At 36.5% G+C, this 14,836-nt stretch overlaps 1 protein-coding gene and 1 long non-coding RNA gene across 3 annotated transcripts in view; both read right to left on the bottom strand.

Annotated features, from left to right (window-relative positions):
- The window catches only part of gnmt (glycine N-methyltransferase), a 59,880-nt gene extending 52,072 nt beyond the window's left edge, over positions 1–7,808 (bottom strand). The window contains exon 1 of the mRNA XM_065275803.2: positions 7,444–7,808. Coding sequence (XP_065131875.1) covers positions 7,444–7,649 — 206 coding nt within the window. The 5' untranslated portion in view covers positions 7,650–7,808. The remainder of the gene's footprint in view (positions 1–7,443) is intronic.
- Positions 7,809–9,531: 1,723 nt separating this feature from the next.
- Positions 9,532–12,130, bottom strand: LOC135765274 (uncharacterized). 2 transcript variants are annotated; one of them, XR_010540601.2, is made up of 4 exons: positions 12,030–12,075; positions 11,456–11,520; positions 11,231–11,329; positions 9,532–9,636 (listed from the first exon to the last, which is right to left on the bottom strand). It is a non-coding gene; the product is annotated as an uncharacterized lncRNA (long non-coding RNA). The 2 variants fall into 2 exon arrangements; XR_012337897.1 differs by lacking the exon at positions 11,456–11,520 and having other exon boundaries at positions 12,030–12,130.
- Between the last annotated feature and the right edge of the window lie 2,706 nt (positions 12,131–14,836).

The raw sequence follows: 14,836 nt of genomic DNA, 5'->3' as shown, positions 1-14,836 counted from the left end.
ATTAGGCTACTGCTCCCTCAACTCAAATCTACGTGCGGCTAGGGGCAGGACAGATGTCATGTCAACAAAATGGCCGCGGTAAGCGACTTCCGATGTTTGCGAATAAGCCCTATAGGAGCGAGTTGCAAAATTGAGTAATGACAAAAGGAAACGTAAGAGTGACATTTGATATTGTGAATTTTATTGTGGATTTGTATCTTTAATGGTTTTTGCATGGCTCTTTGTAATAACATTTTTCAATTGTAATGTCTGCATGCCATTTACAATTAGGGGCCGGTTTGTAGGAGCCATATATGGTGTTATTCTTATTTTGTACACTAGGTGGAGTATTGAGTTTGGGAAATGTATAAAATGGGTAAAGAAGAAATGCTGCACAGGTGCGGGTAATGAGCATACCAGTTTTGACCGTGAGATTGGAATGGTATTGGAAAGCCATATGTAAGATCTGTATACTTTGTAAACTCATTTTAATATTTAAACCATAGGTGAATAAACGAAATACAGAACGTGAGGGTGAAAATTAGAGCCCGACCGATTTATCGTTTTGCCGATTTTATCGGCCGATATGAGCCTGTCGCAGATATATCTGTATCGGCGTATAAGCCGCAGATATGAAGCCGATATGAACGTTCGTTACAGAAGACATTAAATGCTTTTGAAAGATGTAAGTACTTGTTTGTCCAGCAGAGTGCGCCCTACTGGTTTCTAATGGTGACCCAGGTCACTCACTGTAGTGACACCAGCCAACCCCCCTTCACTTCTGTCAGTCCCTCAGTTCAGGTGGTGGCAGTCACGCGGTTTCTTCACAACATTTTACACTTGGTATTAAGACGCGCTTTGGTCGATTGGATTATAAGTGGGCGAGAAAGACACATTCCGGTTTACATTTGGTGTTTTTAATCCGTCTCTTTTGTCCACTTGCGAGTTATTTAAAACGCAAGTGGAAGAAATGACGCGAGGCGGAGAAAGGACGCGCTTTAACTGCCGCGCAGTCTGTGGGAGTACAGCTGCTTGTGCTGTTACTGAACATGCTCATTTCAAAGCAATTGATTAAATAAGCTCGCGCAACTTTACACCCTCGCTAAATTAAAGCGGCGGAGATAAGACGCTTTAGTTTTATAAAAGTTTAAAGTCCCGGCAGAACACTGTGGGTTCGTGTTATAAAAACGTTGTGCAGTACATTAAACATAAGCCTACATCATTATGTTGTCAGCAAGTCAAGCATTGTCGTCTTAACGGCAAGTTTCTAATTAATTTGTGAAGCACATAACTTATTGTAAAGCTAATAAAAAATGACTTTATAAGTTTCCATTTTCAAAATAAGCCCAATATAACATTATTCTCGTCAAAACTGACAATCATTTAAGTTATATGTATTTTGTTTTGTTTGTGTTTAAAAGTTATTTATAATTAGTCAAGTTTACTGTTTTGTGCACTTATGTCAGAATCATTTTGGATAATAAAGTTTATTGTTAACTTGTAAAACCTGCCTATATTACATATCTTTGTCACGTCATTTTAAGTGTTTGATCACCACATTTGTGAGTGATCATTGCAAAAAAAGTATTTATATATAGTATATTCTGTTAATGTATATAGTGTATTATATGTACAGTAGCCTGCTGTAGTATAATATACTGTAGTATGTGTGTACTGTACTATAATATACACAAAGAATATCGGCCGATATATCGTTATCGGTGTTTTTTTACTCCCTAATATCTGTATCGGCATCGGCCCAAAAAAATGCGTATCGGTCGGGCTCTAGTGAAAATATGGACATTGTTATTGGTACACGAGTCAAACAGCATTTGCCCACAACGTCTGTGAGTGACTGACTGGCAGTTACCGCAACAAAGGGTATTGCGTTTCTCAAAAGCAGTGCAAAGATCGTTACGTAACAGACCATTTGTTCCATAGTCTACTTTGGCACATATTTTAGGCTTACAATGGATATGTGAAACACAAAGATAATTATCTTTTTTTTAATTGTGGTTAGGAAAACAATTTTATCTTTATTTTTGTCCATACAAAAACAAATGTAAGATTTTAGCCTAATTCCGCTTTTCTTTTTATATTACTTATCAGGACCAAAGAGTGTAATTTCTCCAGGTAGGCACTGAAGTAGTTCATGTTGTTCTCTGTATATAAAATACCAATTTAAAGGGGCTTTGGTAGATTTTTAGGGTTTTTTTAGTTGATGTTTTTATTGGATTTGCAGCAAAGTCAAAAGTCCAGGGGCCTCATTTATCAACAGGGCGTAGAAAATGTTCTATATTTGTACCTACGAATGAAATTTAGAATGTGCCCAAGTACAAAACAATCGGGATTTATCAAACGTGCGCACGGGGTTCGTACGCACATCAGTAAGTAATCCTTGATGATAAATCCCACTTGTTCTTAAGCACCATGCTCGTGCACGTTCATGGTCATTTGCATTCCGAAACGCCTCCAATGAACCATATATGGTGACAACACCTCCCGTTATAAGTCACGTGGTTGTGCTTTTTCCCTCATCGCAATAATGGCAAAGAGAGCGAAAAAGAGGAACTTTTACAGACACAGAAATTGAGTTACTGGTGGATGAGGTTAATAACACATCTGTTTGGTTCACTTAGTACGGGAGGAATAACTAACAAAAGAAAACAAATCTGCATGGGAACATGTTACTAGTGAGTTTAATTCCGTTGGGTATGAGAACACTTGAAGAGCTCTTTTCCAAAACGCGATAAACGGCATTTAAAAAAAAAATATGTTTGTTATGTCATTTGGCTGTGTACTGAACCAATTTACTGCTCCATGAACGTTTCATGCCAAACCACTACATTTCCTTGTTAAAATGTAGGTACAAGATGCCGTTCTTATCCAAAACGCGATAAGCGCCGAGTCTATTTTTAGCCTAAACGCGATTTATCCTCTCAACCAATCAAAACTCGATGAGCGTTCGACGCAATCCAATAGCGGCGCTCTGAACAGATGTTTGTTTATGTTCAATCATTATTCAAAATGAGGATTAATGTCAATAATGCAAGATAAGCCATATCAAGCATTTGACGGAGCTTTCTAATATAGGGTTAGACACTAATTTCATTAATTAACTTCAACACTGATTTGCAGTTACTTTATTAACAGTAATCATTTTTAACACCTTGGGGTGGATAATAAATAGGCAAAGTGTTCTTTTAACGCTGGGGATGGACGGTCCTGTGTAGTATCGCTATTCTACCACTAGATGCTCTGCGTACGCATACTCCGAGGTGTGCGTATATTTACACACATTTCTACGTATAAGTGCAATTTGATAAATTCCACACTTTGCGTAAAACTGTTCCTACGCACACTTTACGCACACTTCTGTGCGTACAAACGCTTGATAAATGAGGCCCCAGACATGCAAGCCCCGCTAAAACGCAGCGCCCGATCGCAGTCATGTTCTTTTTAACAGCGGTTGGCATCCAGCTTATTGGTGCACTACCACCACCTTCTGTTCCGGGGTTCTGGTTCAATGAGCTGTCAATCAAAATCTCACAAGCCAATTAGAGCGCACCGCTGTTAAGCCCGCACCTCACGGGAGGTTTGTGTCAAAATTGCGAACGTAAATTTCTGAAGGGCAAACGAAAACTTGGAAAGTGAAAACGAAAAAACTTGCAGCACATTCAAAACTATGTTTAGTGAAAGTGAAGTTTAGAAAACCATAAACAAAGAATGCAGTATATTTAAAGATTATGTTAATTTTTTTGCTAGTTAGCTGATTGTTTTTATATTCAGAGTGTTTTTTTCTTTTATCAGTGTATATTTTTGTTAGTTTTTGCAAAAGTTGTGTTCATTTTATTTGACAAATCTAATTCCATAGTAGTCATATTTTACAGACAAGCTAAACAAAATCGCATACAATATCGGAGGCCATTTTCCAGGAACGCAATTTTGCCTAGCTTTCGGTGAAATACGGCTATGTGTAGTAGTAAATGCCACTCCATCTGAGAGCAGGTGATGGCGATTTACCACTAATCACCGAACCGGCTTTACTGATGAGACACATCTAATAGGTATTAATTTGTCTAAGTTTAGGTAAGAACATAGTAAAATATTGAAAAATGGTGGTGAAAGAATAGCTATGCTGCAACAAAGGTCAAAATACAGCTGTAGGTAATAAGGAAAAACAAGAATGGTTTCAACATTTAGAATCTAACGGGCAAACACAACCTTTGTGCTTCACAGCAGAGATTATAGAAGGTGGAGTTACTGCGGAGTAAACAGAGCGACCAATCTATAACTTAATGGATTATCTGTTGTGTGGCCACTGAGCACAAAGTCAGGGAGCACTGTCTTGTTTGCTTTAAAGTTAAACTGTAATTTTCTGTTTTGTTTTTTAGGATTTTAAGCAAATGGAAACAATTCACAAAACCCATAAGCCTGAGTGCTCTCATATTAATAGCATCACAAATGCAATCAGATACAGACAAAAATAGCCCTTGTTTATCATCAGACTAGCGTAATTCATTGTCTATGTGGCATGGTAAATATACATTTAGTAAATATCATATATTGTTAAATACATCTGGTATTATATATATATATATATATATATATATATATATATATATATATATATATATATATATATGTATATGTATATGTATATGTATATGTATATGTATATGTATATGTATATGTATATGTATACGTATACGTATACGTATACGTATACGTATACGTATACGTATACGTATATGTATATATACACACATATATATATACATACATACATATATACATATATATACATACACATATATACATATACATATATATATATATATATATATATACACATATATACACATATATACATATATACACACATATATACACATATATACACATATATACACATATATACATATATACACATACACATATATACATATACACATATATACATATACACATATATAGGGGAGAGTGAGACATCGGGTAAAGTGAGACACCCCCTGTATCTAGGCAACTGAACACATTTGTGGTCCTATGACCATTATGTTTTTAAGCCCCTCAAATTTCCCCTTGGCCATGAAGGACAGGACCTCATGCTGCTGTGGTTGACATGTTTTTTTCACAAAAATATATTTTTTGCTTGTAAAAGTAAATTTTCTTGCTGTCAACTTAATCAACTGTTGTGCCAAAGCAAATTGATTCAGGTAGAAAAACTTATATCACACATGTTTATGAACTACCAACATATAAAACCTTGTGTTGATGCTAGCTGAAGATTAGCCTGAATTTCCAAGAGAGAGAGTTTTTTTCCAAAATGTGGTGGTGGGGTAAAGTGAGACAAATGATGTGGGGTAAAGTGAGACATGAGGCACAAGTTCAGTTTAGTCTAAAACATATTTTAATGTAATATTACATTACATATGTTTTATTTTTAATGTTATAAACATTGCAGAAAAACCATTATGCCTAGTCAATACACCAGGAAGACAGCCTGGGGAAAAACAGCCCTTGAGGAGATGGAGAGTGCAGCTGCTTAGGTCAAGGAAGGAAAGAATTCTCTAATGCTATGTACACACCAAACGCGAGGCATCATGGTACTGTGGGTTCACACCAGACACAAGTTCAACAATTTGCGCAAGTAGATTACATACAAAGTCAATGCAAAGACGCAATCAGACACGTCCTCGCATGTGGCGATGCGAATGACGTGATATGGGTGGCGCGTTTTCCACGAAAACACGCGCTATTCGCCGCAAACATGTCTTCGCCCAATTTGAAAATATTCAACTTGAGCGAAAAATTCCATTACACAATGTTAAATCCTGCGAGTAATCTAGATCAAGTAACGCACTGCCCCGCATTTGGTGTGTACGTAGCATTATTCACTCTAGATTACTCACGGGATTTAACATTGTGTCATGCAAATTTTTCGTTCGAGATAAATATTTTCAACTTGGGCGAAGACATGTTTGAGGTGAATAGTGCGTGTTTTCGCGGCAAATGCTCCGCTCATATGGCGTCATTCGCATCGCCCCAGGCGAGGATGCGTCTGATCGTGTCTTTGCATTAACTTTGAATTTAATCTACTTGCACAAATCGTTGAACTCACGTCTGGTGTGAACCCACAGTAAGAGCAGCTGCAAGGGATAGAAATATTGATAGATGGTTCTGATTGTCTTTTGCGCTGACCCGCAGACACTAGCTGGCTCTAAGGGTCCTTTGTTCTGACCCCCAGACTGCGTTTTAATCTAACTGGTTCTATATGTCATTTGAATGTTAATTAAAAAAATTTGAATTGTCGGAGCCAATGGTCTACAGTGGGCAGCGCTCCGACATGTGGTGCTTTCACACTTTCTGGGAGTTCGATTCCCGGCTCGTGGTCATTTGCCGATCCAATACCCTTCTCTCCTCCCTGTACTTTCCTGTCCTCTCCAAAACTCACTGTTAAATAACAGCAAAAACTGGCCAAAAAATATAACTTCTGAATTATGTTATGTTGTATTTGATTTTGGTTCAGAGTTACTGTACTTTCAAGTGTTTAGAAAAATAATGTTCTTAATTGACCAATCCCCTTGATTCTGTTACTAGTCCAACATAAGTTCTGGAATGTGTGGTTGTCAAGCTAGCCGTCAGGATTTTATCTGTTACAATATGTGCTGTTATGGTAGTTTCAGAGTGTAAAAAGTAAGTGGATCAGTTTACCCCGAGCTGGTTCACTTTACCCCCTTGATTTTTCTGGTCTGTCTCAGTTTACCCCTAAGCTGGGGTAAAGTGAGACACAAGACCACTTTTTTTAAAACAATCATATTTTCACTGCTCTTCGTCCTGAATACATTCTGGTAATTTCCATAGCTAGGAAACATCCTGAATTAATGGGAAATGTGTAAATTTGACTGATATATCATTTTAGCTCGCTTAGAGGGGAGCAAATGTAAAAAACGTCTCACTTTACCCCACTCTCCCCTACATATATATATACACAGACACACACACACACAGGGTGCGATTTGCCGGGGGGGATGCGTGGGATTTCCCCCTTTCTGGTCAATGTATCCCTGCCTCTGCTTAATTATTTTTATCCCCGGTGGGGATAAATGTATCCCCCCCTCAAAGTGATCAGTGCTACTACACTAGTGGCGAGACGCATCACAAAACTTATCACAGATCCGTGGTGTGTAAATTTGACTGATATATCATTTTAGCTCGCTTAGAGGGGAGCAAATGTAAAAAACGTCTCACTTTACCCCACTCTCCCCTACATATATATACACACACACACACACACACACACACACACACACACACACACTTGTTACTTCTGTTAAAAGACAGTTAATCAAATGAGCTTGAAATTGTTTTTTTTTTCTGCAAAAACTTAAAAGTTAAGGTATAAGTTAATTTCCATAGACTATTCATTCAGACGCGCTAACAAGATTTTTATAAAGGTCGTACCCTGTGCCGCAGGCTACATCCAGCACTCTCTGAACCCCGTGTTTTCTGAGCAGGGACAGCACCCAGGTCTTGTACTCCTCCGTCCTGCTCCTAGTGTCTCCGATGTACAGCTGCCACACTTTTGCTGCTTTTCCATCTGCATACTGGTCAGGAAGACCGACTGCAGCTACACCAAGAGATCGCGTGCGGTAAACACTATCCACCATGATGAAATGTAACACGACGTGGATTAAAGACGCTCTGCTTTGGGATTTTAAATACTCTCCAGGTCCGTATTGGTTTGGTTGGGTTACTGTTATTTACTCGTACTTTCGACGGTTTTCGATGACATATATATCGCATCTGGGTTAAAGGGAAACTTTTGACCAATCAGACGTGCTTATGTTCTCACGTATTACGTTTGGGTGAGACGTGTGATAACTTGAACCAATGGTTTAACCTAGACTGTATGACACGCCCACGACCTGTATTTCATCATATTTTTACCTGGTTTGATGTGATCATATGAAAATTATGCAGAACATTATACATTTGGAAATGTTAAAAGTACCCTGATAAAGTTAATCTTAAATTGTTTATCACAACAACAAAAAAACCCTGTAGGCTATCGCTTCCGGAATTGTTTGATACCAACTGCAACGGGGTTCCTAGAACAGGAGACGCTGGTCATGCTTCGGAGTCAGTGGACAGAGAGGAATTAATCGCTGTATTGGTGTATCTCCGCAATGTTTATGGCAGAGCGAGTGGATTCTTAAATTTGCCTAGGGTCATCTCAAGTTCTCATTACGAACCATTCCCTTCAAACTTTTAAAGCTTCCCTGACATTACTCGCACTCAAAATAAGACACACACAGACATACCCTAGTTTTTCTTATTTCAGTTATTTTACCATAGCCTACTTCATGACTTTTTTGTATTTAGGGGAATTGTTTGTTTTAATTGTTTGTATTGTTTTATTTTTTGATTATCTAAATTCTTCTTTTCTTTTGATTTCAAGTAACAAACTTTTAAACCCATGGACTAATAATTATTTGTGGTGAATGACACACCATATAAATAATTTATTTGTCTATTTACATTGATCTTTGTGTGAAGTTGTTTTTGTTTGTTGTCGTGTAAAACTGCACAAAATATGACAATATAATTTGATATTGAATCTTCTGTGTGGGACTTTGTTTGTTATGACTACACTTCATTACATTACATTCTTTGTAATATAATTTGTGGTTTGAGTTATCTGGAGTCAAAATTATTGTTAAATATTTTTGAAGTAAAATATTTTTGGCAGATTTTAAGTCTGCCTGGTGCCCGAAATTGTTCAAGATATTTGAGAAATTAATTTCCAATATAATTTAGTGTACCACCGTTTTGCATGAAAAATACAAGCCAAAGCTATCTTAAATCTTTGTCTGCTGCAATTTAATAATACGTTTGCTATTGTTTTGACCACTATAATCAGTGTTTAGTCAGAGACCTACCTTTAGCTGTCTGTACCCAGCAAGCAATTTTGCGGCTAATAGACGTCTAGTAGCCGTCTAAACACCCCCCTGACGTCTAGGCTAAAACAAGGCTAATTTTGGGCTGTCAGTGAAAATCTAGTAGACGTCTATCATAGCCCAAGAAATAGACTAGTCATCAAATAGACGGCTATTAAACGTCTACATATATACGTCTAATAGACGGTGAATGTGGGTCTAGGCTAAAACAAGGCTAATTTTGGGCTGTCAGTGAAAATCTAGTAGACGTCTATCATAGCCCAAGAATAGACTAGCCGTTAAATAGACGGCTATTAAACGACTACACGTGTGTGTCTAATAAAGAACAAAAGAATGGCTAAAGAATTCTTTTTAATCCATTAAAAAAGGTTCTCATAAACATGCAATCATGCAATTTATTACAAAAAATATTGTTAATACAATAGAAATTCAGATAAGACAAAATGAAGAAAAACTACTTAACAAAAAGAATAAAACAGTAACAAAATAAAAAATAAAAGCATATATAACAAAATACAATTTTAAAAATGAAATAACATCTAAACATTAACAAACTATCTTCAGTTCACGTCAACTTATTAATTGTACTAATTTCTATCCCCCCCCCCCCCGTGCTCCCTGGTGCCTGTTTGAAATGCCCCCATTGCATCCTTCACTTCCAGTTCTGTTGCTGCTGGGAAGTTGTTCAACACAGCATCTGCCAAATATGAAAAGAATGCATGAGACAAGTATTTTTGCTTTACGTTAAATGTGATAGTCATTCTCTTTTGAAAAAGTCATATATAAATATTGACAGGCAACAGTAATCATACCGTTCTCATTACTAACAGAAGTGCATGTTTCTCTGCGTGGGTTTAATGACATTTTTGGAACTAGCAAAAGAGGCTTAAAGGCAGGGTATCTGATTTTGATCCAGAATTTTTTTTAGTTATGCTGGTTGAAAGTCTCCTCAAATATTGAAAGCTCTCACTATGTTAAGTTGTCTAAATGTGTATTTTTATATATTTGTGTCACCTGTAAAAGGCATAGGACCAAAAAACGTTCAACAAATCATTGAACCCTGACCGAATGCAATAATTGGACGTGGGCATGGGCCAGTTACCGGTTTGAAGGTATACCGAGATTTTCAGAGTCAAGGTTTTAAAAACCCACAAAAATTTTCTGTGATATCGTTTTCAATGTATGAACTGTGTTTACACAAAGTGAATTAAATCATGTAATTGAATTCATGTTTACATTTACAATTGAAAGAATATTATCATTTAAAGGCTTTATTTTTACCTGGCATAAACGTTGTTTGTTGCTTAAAAATAAAATGTATTGTGTCCAGTTGAAAAGTTGATGTTTTAATATGCAGACATTTGAAAATAACACATTTTAGTGTCACAATGGCAATACCACAACACCGTGGTATTTTTGCTTACGGTTATCATACTGCCAGAATCTCATTCCTGCCCATAATTGGACGCATTACATTTTTGCCCCTCTTCTGTGAACATGTTTTGCATGCCACTTCACAACCTGTTCACACTCTGTAAAAATAGGGAGAATCAAATAAACCTTCCTGCTGAATTGACACAGGAGCTACAAAACTAAAGACATTTTGAAACAACAAAAAAAACATCTGGATGAGCAAAGAGAAAAAACCCAAATTAACATTGGTAAGTTCACTGCTTTTCTGCAAGATGGAAACAGCTACAGGTCTGAAAGGGTCGTTGCAGTGTTTCTTTTGGAAAGGTAGGTATGCAGTGTGATTCTATTTTGATGGATTCAGATTGTATTTTAATGAAACTTGTTGCTTATGTAGTTTGTGTTCCTTTACGAATTAGTGTAATGATATTTATCTTTTCAAATTTCTAAACGTGCTGTATTTATTTCGGATTAAAAACAGTTCTTTATGTTGGTTATTTTGGTAATGTTATTCACTTTGTCAGTCTTACTGGTTAATGAGATAGGAGTGTGCTTCTGGTTGGTCCGTGTAGGCTAAAGTTAGTATTTTTCAAAATCAAATACCCTGCCCTTTAAGATGCCGAGCATAAAATATTCACAATACAATCTTATTGACATAAAACCTGTCAAATGTCTAAAAAATAAAACATCTAAACAATATTGTATGGATGAGTAAACTGTTGTATCGGCAAAGAGTAATTTAATCTGGGGCTTTTAATATTTAGAAAATATTAAGGCAGTACCGGACTGTCGTCAATTACTCCTCACATAACCTGATGTCATATTAAAAGTACTATTTTGTGAAACACCATTCAGTCTAAAATACATACAAACACACTTACCTTTAATAACTGAGAACTGATGTTTTTTCAAATGCTTGCTTCTGCAGTGGACCACCACCATTCATGTTGAACTTTAAAATGAATGAATTTTAGTGAACTCTAAAATACAAAAGACAATGTCGTTAACAGTTGCAGACTGAAATATTTTCTGATTTTTTGTGACCACATGAAAGACTGTGTTGACACCACAATGTCTGATTAATATTGCATGTTTAGAGAATGTACCTGTCCAGCATTCTTCCGGCACGGTCTCTCAAGTTTCTCCCTCCAGTTTCGCACAGCTTTGACACCTGAATAGCACATGCCTATGTCAGTAATTGTACAGTATTGTATGCTTCAGTGTACAAGTGTTTACCAACCTTAAAGGTTAATGCCCACTGACCTGCAAGTTTTCCCTCACTAACACAATAAAACTCTTTTTTCCAACAGACTGAAAGCCTGTAAGTTAAATCCATATGGAGGAATAGCTTTCCCCCACAATCTATCTCTGCATGCATAATTGTAAAGCACAACACTGCCTACATTACTGTAAGCAACACAGTAATAACTTAGCTAAGTTACTGCTGTTACTAAAAAGCAGCCTACAAATCACTCATGTTGATCTTCAGTGTAACGTTACATAGACTCATTTACCTCCACTATTTTATTACATTGCAGGTTGTACTGTTTAGGTTTTATAAAACATGGGTTACTTACTACGTTATACTGTTAAGTTACCCGCAAGAATGTCGCGATTCCAACAACAAATAAAGTAAATCAATTTTAAACACATGTAAAATAAAATAATAAAAACACTTACAAGACCAAACGAGTGTGGTACATGCTTTCCTCATGGCTGCTCGCTGATGTTGTTGCTTTTCAAACAGCGGAAATCTTTCTCGTGAGATTTGGCCCCTTGTTTGTGTACTGCTGCCATCTAGCGGTTCGGAGTTGTAACTGGATTTTGTTTATCTTTGAAATACGGTCAAATAATGAATGTTAGCGTGACAGCAGATATTCAGATAAGATAAATAAAACCAAACATCTTAATTTCACTGGTGTCTTTGAATGCCTGATGAAATATCATAAATCTTGCAAGTTATTTTGGCAAAAACAAAATTTTATTTAATTCAAGGTTATTTTGGGCTAAACATGGTTTGTTCGTAGTCGGTCTATTTATGAGCTAAATAGTGGCTATGTACGACGGTGCATAAAACACTTTAAAGAAATCAAACAAACCTTGTAATCGCTGTTAACTTTGCTTACAATGAAATACCATACATCTCACAAGTTATTTTGGCAAAAACCACATGTAATTAAATTAATGGTTATTTCTGGGCTAAACGTGGGTTATTCGTAGTCGGTCTATTTGTAAGCTAAATAGTGGCTAGTACAGACGGTGTATAAAACACTTTAAAGAAATGAAACAAAATACCTTAATCGCTTTGAACTTTGTTTACATGATTAAATAACATACATCTCACAAATCATTTTGGCAAAACATGTAATTAAATTCATGGTTATTTCTGGGCTAAACGTGGTTTATTCGTAGTCGGTCTATTTATGAGCTAAATTATGACTACGTACAGACGATGCATAAAACACTTTAAGAAATGAAAAGAAATACCTTGTAATCGCTGTTAACTTTGCTTACATGATAAAATAGCATCCATCTCACAAATTATTTAGTCAAAAACCACATGAAGCCAAATTAAAGTTTAATTGGGCTAGAAGTGGGCTAGGCACAGCCCGGCTATATCGGGTCTATACTGAAACGAGACGTTGAAATGACGGCTATTGCTTGCTGGGTAGCTATAAGATGATTTATGATTGTGCAAATGTAAATTTCATAGTAAAATACAGTACAGTAATTAAATATTCAGAGAAAATGCAACATTCTTAAACAAAGATTAAACATATGGTGTGTATGAACCTTAACCCAAAAATCATCAAATAGATATTGTGACCCTGCCTGTGAAAACCTAGCTGAGGTATTTATTTTTAATTTCCTTTTTTGTGCAGTTCTAAACGTAGGTTCGGGAGGAGCCTAAACATTCAGGCCTGTCAATCATCATCATCATGGGCGTAAAGCCGAAAGTATACTCGGGACGTCCGCGTATGCGCGCCGTCCGCATGACGTCATTTTCGTCCTCAGGAGGGTCCGCTATGGAAGGCCGTGAAGCTCAAAAACGCGCGAATTCTTACACGTAAACAACACGTAAACAACGTCTTGTTTGCGCGTAGAATACGTGTTGTTTGCGCGTAGAATACGTGTTGTTTGCGCGTAGAATACGCGTCGATTTTTCACACGTAAACAACACGTATTTTACACGCAAACAACGCGCAAACAACGCGTTGTTTACGTGTGAAAATTCGCGCGATTTTGGCCCTCGTGGCAACATGACCAGTTTCAACGAGTGAGCCTGATGAGTTCCTATTGGCTGCTGGGCAGTTGGGTTAAACCATTACTGTAGGCTTAAGGGGTTCCCGTCCATTTCTAGGCTATGACACCAAAATGCAAGTAAAATGCTAAGGATCAACTTATTTCTTTGTGCTTTTTCCTTCTTACATGTTTGCTATAATGTAAAATACTGCAAATAAAATATAAGATTGTCTATACTTACACAAATTGCCCACCTTGTTGTCAAGCACTATGTACATTAACTGAAACTTCACTCACTTCTCTTATCAGGCTCAGTGGTGTGTGGTTGGTGACGCCCGCATTTGGCGCGGTAGACCCGGATTCGATTCCACCTTTTGCCAAGCAAGTTTTATTTTTGCTTTTGCTATCCCTGATCAGTTTCCAAAAGCATATATATATATATATATATATATATATATATATATATATATATATTTTATATATATATATATATATATATATATATATATTATATATATATATATATATGGAAGGTGGAAAAAAAGCACTTCACTGGTACTTCATAATATCTGGCAGGGTTTGCTTGTAAGTGTATATGGAGGGTTTTAAATGTCTCAGTAAAGACACGTTACTAAGCCTATTGCTTGCACATTTGGTGTATGTGCACTTGGAGATAACATTAATCAGAAAGATAACATCAGTCAGTGATATGTAAGAGCCACCCTGCACTTGTTAGAAAGACACATGGATTTTTAACCATTTCAGTGGCTTGTGGTGGGCAAGCTTCTCTCTTTTTACCATCACAGATCAGATTAGAGAAAGACATTTTCAATGCAAACAAAGAATTATGTCCTAAGTGGAAATAAACTGCTTCACTGGTACTTAATAATGAAGTGTTTATCTGGTAGTCCTATTGTTTGTACTATAAGCACTCTTTCAGTTTGACCAATACCGTCTGTACAACAACTGCATAATGTTGTAAAGGGTGCAGGTATATATTAAATTAATAAAAAATAAGCCACTACATGGTAGTACTATGATTGTGTTTAAATGTTAAAATATTTATATATAAATTTATAACGTATACATGTTCATCAGTAGAAAAACTGTTTTTCTTTGGGAAAATTAAATGTCTTGGAAAATGAATACAGACAGTTTTGTACACTTTCTTTATCTGTACTTATCTGAACTTAGTTTAGTTAGTTTGTAACTGCCGATTTAAAATGATGCACTGCAGCACACAT

This window comes from Paramisgurnus dabryanus, chromosome 11 (assembly GCF_030506205.2).
Source record: "Paramisgurnus dabryanus chromosome 11, PD_genome_1.1, whole genome shotgun sequence".
NCBI classification, from domain to species: domain Eukaryota; kingdom Metazoa; phylum Chordata; class Actinopteri; order Cypriniformes; family Cobitidae; genus Paramisgurnus; species Paramisgurnus dabryanus.
This window is presented reverse-complemented; position numbering and strand designations above follow the sequence as displayed.